Raw genomic sequence first — 10272 nt, 5'->3', positions numbered from 1 at the left:
TACAGCAATCTGCAAAGTCCTTCATCCCAACAATTTTTCATTCTTTCTGACAAACATTTAAAAATGGCATTTTCATCATATAAAAGCAAACAAAATTCAATTGTCCCTGCACTAATACCTATAATATTTAAATGATGGAACTGAACAAGAAAAGAGGATATAGATGAATTACCATTTTGTATCTGTATATTCAAAATGGTTAGGTTAGATATATAGCTACATTCTTTTAATTCAAGGAACAGAGAGATTTTGTTCTAATTGTGTTTGTAAATAGGATATCATGTCTGCATCTTGTACAACAAATAACCAATAGGAAGGCAGTATGCAATGTGTTAATTATTGGAACTGTCCTAACAATTTGATTTGAAATTGCCTCATTGCTATTTATTTCTCAATAAAATTATGGAAAAAAATAAATAAACCCCTCAGGGTGACCCAGTGAGCCACAGTGAACTTGCTTTTGGTTTAGGAAGCTTCAGGGGCCACCTGTGAGTAAGCACCACAATGAAAGACCACTGAGCACACGGACATTTTATGACCAGTTTCAGTTTCTTTGGGTCCAGGTCTTGCCAAGAGTAGAAAGACAACTAAAATATGGATGCACCTAAAACTGTAGTCACCCTACAGTATAGATTTAAGTTCTTTCACTTTCCCACTAATTGATTTAATAGATCTCACCTCAGAACCCTACTACTACATCGCAGAGTTCAGCTATAAGAACAACTCAATGTGTATGAAGATAAAATAACCTAAGGGGCTGGGGAGACGGCCTAGTAGAATAAGTGCTTCCCTGGCAAGTATAAGGGCCAGAGTTCAATCCCTAGTTCTTAAAAAAAAAAAAAAAGATAAAACAACCTAGTGAGAATTCATGTTTCACTTCAGTAAAAGGTATTAAGGGCTTCATCTAAATGAAACTAGTATGCATTCACCTACAATTTTACACATTTATTTCTTAAGATTTCTTTAGGTATACTCAAATCCAAATTTCAACAACCTACATCTACAGTATTGTTACACATGTTTTTGAAGTACATCCTCTAAAAAAGCAAAGCAAGTACTTCTGTGGCTTAGAAAAACAAACTCTAAAGGTCAACATGCTAAAAACGGGGACCCATGTTGGGTATACAAAAGGTCATGGAACCTGTAGGAGGTGGAGCAGAGAGAGAACCATGGACCAAGGTCCTTGCAGGGGGCTGTGGATTTCGTTCCTCCTGAACATCACATTTTGCACCTGGGTTCATGAGGGAGGAAATTGCCTCCACTCTCTCTCACCCAAGGTCAGGATTCCACAACCACTCAAGGCTGAACTGCAAGGTTCCTGAGATAAAAATCAGCCCCCACTCTATTATAGACAAATAGCCCAGGAGGGTCCTAATAGGGACACCAAGTTGGTTAATTCCAGCACTATTACTTTAAGGGGATAGACTATTTGCTGAAGATGGATTTTAACCTAATAAATCTCACAAGCTCATAAAAGAAAATAAGAAAGCCAACTTCAAATCTTGCAAAGGAGCATATACTGACAGAACCATGATACCAAATCTAAAATATTAAGCAGTGAATGCAGGCATGTCACTACCAGACATTAAAATTCATCACTTAATAAAACTAAGATTCTGGAAAAGAAATAGCAAAGAAGGACAGGGATTAAAGTGAGTGATGAGAGACAGACACAAAGCATATAGAAAAGAAAAATGAGATAAAAACATACTTCTCTTCCAAGAGTGAGAACAGTAACGTTAAATGATATTGACATGGTCAATTATACTTACAGAAAATACATAAAATACAGTCATCCCCCTGGATTACTTCAAAGTCTAATTGTAAAAAGTAAATGGCATTGACCCTGGAGAAATGTTAAAAATGAAAATATCAAGTAGGGAACATATTTCCATATCTCAGGTTTGAGAATATTTAAAGAAATTGAAATCTGAAAAGCACTAAATAAAAGTTAACCCCTTTAAATAGAGAAAAATGAAACTTCTATACAACCAAAAAATGAAAAAGCCAATGAAAGAATGTTTATAATGCATTGACAAAAAAACTATGTGTTGAAATTCCTAATATGTATGAGCCTAAAGCTATTTTTATACAATAACTTGTCAAACTTTTAAAAGCATGGATAACGGGGCTGAGGAGATGGCTCAGCGGAATAAGTGCTTCTCTGGCAAGCACATGGGCCTGAGTTTAATCCCCGGTTCTGCAAAAAAAAAAAAAAAAAAAAAGAGTTCTTTAAAAATAATAAAATAGAAGCATGGATACATAATTAACAAAAGAAGAAATATGAAGGCAAACCTAACAATAGTACTCGAATTTAGAAGTTACACTAACCACACACAAATTTTTGTTCAGAAAATTAAGAATATTTAAAACATTAGACAATACCCGCAGCCAGAGAACCATATGAAAACTATAACTCTTAAATAAAATTGATATTAAGGAGAGATCATGCAGCATATAAAAGCAGTTTCTCAGATTATTAAAGAATAACAGAATGCAGAAAATCAAGACGATTATATACCATGACCAAGTTGGCTTTATCCTAGGAAAGTAAGGATGGTTGAACACACACAAATCAATAAACGTAATACACCATATCACTAAAGCCAAGGCGAAAATCAAATGATTTGTGCAGAAAAAGCTCAATGTCCAACACTCACAAAAACCCCACAGAAATCCGTACTAGATTGTCTTTACCTCAACCTGACTAAGTCCATTTATGACACGTCAACAACCAATATCACACTGAACTAACAAAACTAAAAGCTTTCACCCTAAAGTCAGGAACAGGACAAGAATGTCCACTATCAATACTCATAATCAATATGGTCATGGAATTATTAGCCAGAGCCCTTAGACAAGAGAGAGAAATAAAAGTAGGAAAGGAAGAATTTAAACTGTCATTATTAACAGATGATATGATACTCTACATAGGAAGACCCAAACAATTCCACCAAAAGACTCTAGATTCCATAACCACATTCAGTAGCATAGCTGGATACGAAGCCAACACAAAAATACACAGTTTTGTATCCATTTTATTGTCTTTCAAATATCTTCAATATAAAAGTACTATGTAAAAATGAACCACAAACTCACTGAGAAAGAAATAAAGGAAGCCACACTTTTCCCAACAGCATCCAAAAAGCTGAAATATTAGGAATCAATGTAACAAACAGGGAAAGAATTTATGCATATACTACATATATAATATACTATATATGGACTATATATACACAAGATAGTTAAGATAATTGCATTAATAATTAATGTTAGGGGCTGGTGAGATGGCTCAGTGGTCTAAAGCACCTACTTAGAACAAGCTAAGCAAAGCACAGGGACCGAGTTCAATCCTCCAGCACCACATGCCAGCCAGCCCCGCCCCCTGGTGGGCTGAGCTGGCCACACACACACACACACATAAATAAAATAAATAAATTAAAAAAATAATAATAATTAATGTTAGTCCATTAAAAGGAATCTAAATATTTATATTGTTTAATAAGTTTATAATAAGGTCTATAGCAGGTAATCTCAGCAAATAATTTAAAGATAAAAATATACACTATAATAACCATTCTTAATTTCCTACCATCTTCTTTAGAAGTTTTGTATCCATTTTATTGTCTTTCAAATATCTTCAATATAAAACTACTATGTAAAAAAAAGTACTATGTGCATATCATAAACCCAACAACTCTGCTCTTGGCACTTTACACTATTGACATAAAGAAATCATTGAAATATTTGAATGCAAAGAAAACAGGTAAGGGTCTTTACTATAAGTTCTGCTCAAGGAAGCAAAAAGCAGAAAAAGTTTAAATACATCTATCTGCTGATTTTTTTAAATAAGGTGTAATTGGAGAAATTTTTTAAAAAGTGTTGAAAGAACATGGGAAATGTTTAAATATTGGCCTTTCAGTGTTCTACTAAAATGAGAAAGTGAGGCTGGGGAGATAGCTCAGTAGAAGGTTCTGACTTTAATCCCATTACTCCAAAAAAATAAATAAAAATAAAAAAATAAAAAGAGAAAGTGAAAAATTCAAGGTAAAGACAAGTATGTCTCATGTATTTTTACATTTCTGTTTAATCACAATGATGGGAAATTTTGCACAAGATAGACACGTATCTGTTCTAATCTCAAAATTAGAAGGCATGCACAAATACATTCTTGTACACTTTCCCTCCAGTGAATCATACAACTGAATGATGCAAAGAAAACAGCTAAGGGTCTTTACTATAAGTTCTATTCATGAAAGCAAAATGCAGAAACAGTTTAAATACTTCTATCTGCTGATTTTTAAAAATGAAGTATAACTGGAGAAATTTTTTTTAAAGTGTAATTTTTACTAGCATGCTTTTAAATATATTTGGTACACAGGCTCACCACACAGCTCAGATACATAGTGATCCTCCTGTTTTCAGCCTCCTAGCACGGGGATAGCAGGCATTCAATACCACACTGGGATATGGTGACTGGCTCAGCACATCCACCTGCATGGCCACCGCAGCATGTGATGCCAGGGATCAAACTCCAGTGCCTGTGCTTGCCTAAGCAGGCACTTAGTCTGCTGAGCATTATCATGGGCCATTCACTAGCATTTCTGAGAAAGACAAGATTAAAATTTGATCTGCAATTCATATACCAAATTTATACACATGCACATAAGCAAAGGCTGCTTCATGAGATCTGTGAATCTGCATCTAGATAAACTGGAATGAAAGAATTGATTGCGTCAGGAGGACAAATGTGACCAATGGAAGTAACATATTGTGGTACAGAGATGAATCTTTTCATTACTGTGCAATGTCTGATGCCCTGAATGTGCCAAAGCAGAGAGGACTTACCTGAGACAACAAGGGCTTACCCTCATGGCAGTTGATTCCACCAACAAAGACCATGTTGGGCATCACAGGCCGGGGATAGTCGAAAACAAAGTCCATGCGCAACAACCAGACTGAAGGTTGGCTGTAGAGATCATACATGCTCACTGGTGTTTGGAGAATTTCAGCAGCAATTTCTAAGGCATTTTTATGGAAATAATTACAAAATAAACATTCCTCGAGATGGGTAAAAAGATTCTGCACTCTCTCATGGAAGGTCATGGCATCTGAGAGCCCTGAGAATAATCTGGGAACATAAGATAGAGGAAAGGGGCACTGCATACCTTCTTCAAGAAGATGGCAAAATATTACCCTGGCAAAGACTACTGATGGCAGGGACAAATACTTGGCAACAATTAATCCATACACATGGAAAGGATCTATTAACACTGCATCAAAAGAAGTCTTTTTCAAATAGTCAACTATTTCCTTTGCATTAAACAAATTCCTACATTGTGAAAAGTTGAATTCAAACAAAAGTTTGGATGAACCTGTTGAAAAAGAGTACATACTTTGCTCCAGAGTTTTCCACTGAGTGTCAGCAAAGAACCGAAATGAATGATCCAGCTCCTCCAGAGTATAAGAAGCTGGATAGTTCTTCACTGTGAAATTCAGTGGCTGTCCCAGTTGCCAACTGGGTTCTGGCATGATGGCAACCACCTCGTGTCCTCTCTGGACAAGTTTCTCCACCACCGAGCACATGGTGAACCAGTGGCTCCCGTCCACGGGCAGCACCAGCAGCCTGCCTGCCTGGGCAAGGCCAGATGCCAGCAGCAGACACAGGCACAGAAAGAGTGGTGCAGAGGAGCATGCAGGAGCCATGGGGACCACACCAGAGCCTCCCAGATGCTATAACACAGGCCATGTAATTCAATGATGGAATAAGTACAGGCAGAGCATGTGCCACAGAATGGGCAGAGCTTTACACCCTGATACATGAGAACACACACTGAGAATGATTTACTCAATAAAGTAATGATTAGTGAGGTGCACTGTCTTGCACTCCTGCTTAGTACCTTTTCGATCAAGGACAGTCTATCATTGTTGTCTGTAAAGTACCATGACCTGGCCTACATGGTGAAGCCACAGAGATGTTATGTAATGGATTTGCACTTTGAGATATCAGAAAGGTCGATGACCAAGTATATTAGGGACATATTTCTACTTCCAGAGATTGTGAAACAGCACAATTTAGAAGTTCTGTTCACAGGAGCCAGGACTTCCTTCTCAGAAGGAAATTTTCAACCCAGCTCCCAAGAAACCACTGCAAGGCTCTTACCCCTGACTCCACACGGGCATCTACTGTGCTTCTGAGTTCCCTGCTCTAAATCGCCTCTGCTGGGAGGGTGACTGTGTTGGTCTCTTCAGGTTTTCCGAATCATTTCCAGACCCCTGGAGCCCACTGAAACATGATCAGTACCTCACAGGCCTCAGCACCCCATGTGGCCATAAACCTTCATGAAATCCAAGGTAAAAAGCCAGTTTCCTCTCCCTAGTTTTGAGCACTCCATACACAGTGCCTGGAGTGGTTGATGTATTGTGTTGACTGGAGAAGTTTAGAAGTTTAAGTCAGCCGGGGGCCAACATCCTCACTGTGTAAACATCCTCATCCTGTGCAAGAGGAAGACAGGCAACGGTGTGCATGCTACACCCGCACTGAGGAGGAAGAGCCTGCTTATAATAAAAGGGAGAAAAAGAGGCTTTTCCTCTCCCCTCAACCCTTTTTGCTCTTTCTGACTTTGCCGTCTTGTGTCACCTTCAACTTTCCCCTGTGCCATGCCACCCTGACTTGGAGCTAGCTCATTATGCACTGAAACCCTCACAAACTGGGAGCTAAATAAGCCTTTGCCTCCTTAAGTTTGACATCAGGTATTTTGTCTCAGCAAGGAGACAAAACTAAGACAGGGGATTGGCCCCACAGTCTGGAGAAGAGAACTGGGCCTTCCTACAGTTGTCCTAGCATCTCCAATACGCTTCCAGGATGTCCACTCTTGGATCACACTCAGGGAGCAGTGGGGAGAATTGCTCCAGTGGATGACAAGGGGAGGCAGAAAAATGTGAAGGAGGCAGAGGTACAGTGCCTGCATGCAGATGGTGGGGATGGCTCACTGATGCTGTCAGTGGGGCTCTGCCCAGAGCGAGCTTCCTGCCAAACTCACAAACCAAAGGTGTATCTGAGTCGGCTGCGAGAGGCACTGAGGAGAGCCTTGTCTAGATCATTCTTTCACCGTTATTTGGCCCTTATGAGATCACTGCCCACACAGTGATCCTGTCCAGTAGAGAGCATTCCCACTCCTAGATTTCAGAGAGTCCAAGGAATTAGCTTCTCATGTCTTTGCCAACTGTTGATCCTGATAGGCAAAGTTGCCAGGCTGGGCTTCACACAGTTCTCTCAGGCTTCTAGATGCCATTGTCATACTCAGCCAGCAGCTCCACCTGCTGCTGTGTCCCTAGACATTGGTGCCCCGTCAGCTACCCCAGCCCACATTAGAGAACAGACAGTGGCCCCACCCCCAGAACAGCTCACCCAAGGCCCGGCCTCCCTGGGGTGTTGTTGAGCTTGCCCTGCCAGGATCACAGCACATAGATCTAACTGGCCTTCACAGCAGCCATGCTGAGTGATGGCCACCATGAGTTCCCCAAGTAACCTGGCCCATGTTCTGCATACAGATTCCCAGAAAACTACAGTAAAATAAATCCATCAGGTAGAATCTAGTACTATGTGTCAGACCCTTACCACTTGGGTCAGGAACATTGTCATCAATATTGACCTTAATTTGAGTCAAAAAGATCGAAAGATTATGAAGACTAAGGAAGTCAAAACAACTTCAAAAATAGACATCTAATAATTGATGGCATGGAAATGAACATTTATAATATGAAAAAAGAAATTCAGCTTAGTGTTTAGAAAGAATAGCAGTGAATTATACAGACACATATATATAAATTTAATTAAAGCTTAGATAACATGAAAATAAGAACATTGCTTTAAAAAAATAAAAAACAAAGGGCCAGAGAGATGGCTCAGTAGAATAAGGGCTTGCCTGGCAAGCTCAAGGGCCTGAGTTCAATTCCCAGTTCTGCCAGAGAGAGAGAGAGAGAGAGAGAGAGAGAGAGAGAGAGAGAGAGAGAGAGAGAAGCAGAGAGAATTCAGGACAATAACAGGATTTCAGGAATATCATTCCATAAAAACACAGATAAAGGAAGACACAGATAAAATAAGGAAAGTCTTTGTTAAACAAAGAGAACAAAACTAACAAAAAAAGGAAGACATGCATCCATTTGGGTTTTTTTGAAGACCTAATGGATTTCTTCTGCAAAAAAAAAAAAAAAACTAACTTTCAAAGGCACACAAAGAACAACCAGGAGAGGATGGAAAAATACCTCTATTTGTTGAGTGTTAACTCAACAAATGCTGTATGTCTATCAAATGAAACTGATCTTAAGTCAATTACTGACTGTATAAGAGTAAACAAAAGATACTATATAATGACAGATGGGTTGAGTCATTATGCATATTTAAAAATAAAAATGTACATATAACCAACACAGACCACCTGAATATAAAACATCAATATTAAAGTAATAGAAGGGAGATATAAATTGCAAGATAATAACATTGGGGGGGGTCCACATTTCCCCATTTTCAGAAATAGATTTATCATACCTATGAAAGCTATTATGGAAAACCTTAAACATAAATACATGTCAAAACAAAGGACAAGGGCCAGCCAAATAGCTCAGCGGATTAAAGTGCCTGCAGGCAGGTGCAAGGGCCGAGGATCCTCCAGGGTGCCATGCCAGCCCCACCCCTGGGGTGTACTGAGAAGGCAATTGAGACTGGGTGTGTGGCATGCGCCTGTAATCCCAGCTCTTGGGAGGCTGTAAACAAGTGGATCACTATGAGTCCGATCTAGTAGTAAGATCCTGAACACTCTATAGACCCTTCCCTAAAATACAAAAAAAAAAAAAGAACAAAGGACATAATATGTGGACTATTCTATTCAACAGCAATAGAATAGACCCTTCTATCAAGGGCTCATGGAACATTATCCAGGGTAGATTACAAAATGAAGAATCAGAAAATTTAAGTTCAATTTGTTTTTAATATATTTTCTGACCACAGTCCTCTACAACAAGAAAGAAATACAGGGTGAATTTCAGGTAATTCACATATTCATAAACATTTGCAGGCCAAGAAATAGAAACAGAAAAAAATGAAAAGAACAATTAATAAGGATTATAAAACAAATTAAACTGGAAAAGCAACACACATAAACAGATAGTATATAACATTTCCAAAAAATTGGTTTCCAGCTATAAACACCTACAAAGAAGAAAAAAATCTGAAACTGAAAGGTCACAGATCAGAGCCCCACTTGAGTACCTTAATGAGACCCTTCTCAAGATAATAGGGCTGGGTTTGTAACTCAGTGCAAAGGCCCAGGCTCAATGCTCAGAACTTGAGAGGTAATTCCTTACTTATCAAGATTCCCTGCAACGTAAATGACTGAAATTCTACAATAAAAAGAGGCAGTGACTTAAAGGATTTTTTAAAACACCAGGACTTAGCTATATACATGCAGTAAGTCTCCCCATCCTTCTGGGGATGCACACAGAAAGTAAAGGGATGGAAATAGAGATGACAAAAACATGGAGACAAGGAGCCCAGTTATGATAGAAAGGGAGGTCCTGGCATGTCCTGGAAGACAATTGTGGACATCAGTCATCTTGAGTCTCGTATTTTGTTTCCTGGTTCATGTGGAGAGAACTTGCGTCCACCCTCTCTCACCATAAGAGACTCATAATGCCAAACCACTCCATGTTGGACTGCAAGTTTCAGACCCATACACCAAAATCATCCTTTTCCCTTTACAGATAAATAGCCTCAGGAATCTGCTGATAGTGACACAAAGCTAACTGATTCTAGCAGTATAAATATCAGGTAGGAAGTTGTTTGCTGATAGTTTTAGCCTAACAAATCTCACTAAATCCTAAGAGAAAACAATAACATGGCTAGAAAACCTATTTTAAATTATATAAAGGAAAATATGAGAATCACCAATAAAATTTAGATGCATTGAAAGTGAACAAAGGCATTTCACTACCAGACATTAAAACTCACTAGTTAATCAACCTGTAGTTCTGCAGAATAAGCAGCAAGAACAAGAGATAAAGTGAGTGGTGAGAAACAGGCTCAAAGAACATAGAAAATTAAAATGAGGTAAGATGCATTTTTGTTCCATTGAGAAAGAGCAAAATTACTATTGAAGTTATTGGTGTGCCAGTCCTGCCCCCAGGGTGCACTGAGACAGCTATTGAGACTGGGCATGGTGGCACATGCCTATAATCCCAGTGCTTGGGAGGCTGAAAACAGGAGGATCACTA

At 38.8% G+C, this 10272-nt stretch overlaps 2 protein-coding genes across 2 annotated transcripts in view; both read right to left on the bottom strand.

Moving 5' to 3' along the window:
- LOC101572437 (UDP-glucuronosyltransferase 1-9) overlaps positions 1-5765 on the bottom strand; it is a 25474-nt gene extending 19709 nt beyond the window's left edge. Inside the window, exon 1 of the mRNA XM_004637407.2 lies at positions 5741-5765. Within this exon, the coding sequence (XP_004637464.2) occupies positions 5741-5749 (9 nt within the window). The 5' untranslated portion in view covers positions 5750-5765. The remainder of the gene's footprint in view (positions 1-5740) is intronic.
- On the bottom strand, positions 4798-5706 carry LOC101572040 (UDP-glucuronosyltransferase 1-8-like). Its single transcript, XM_004637406.1, has one exon. The coding sequence runs from the start codon at positions 5704-5706 to the stop codon at positions 4798-4800; it is 909 nt and encodes a 302-aa protein (XP_004637463.1).
- Positions 5766-10272: the final 4507 nt, after the last annotated feature.

The sequence above is a fragment of the Octodon degus genome, unplaced genomic scaffold (genome assembly GCF_000260255.1).
Source record: "Octodon degus isolate 3935 unplaced genomic scaffold, OctDeg1.0 scaffold00089, whole genome shotgun sequence".
Taxonomy (NCBI): domain Eukaryota; kingdom Metazoa; phylum Chordata; class Mammalia; order Rodentia; family Octodontidae; genus Octodon; species Octodon degus.
Note: the sequence above shows the minus strand (reverse complement) of the source record. Positions and strands in the feature narration are given on the sequence as shown.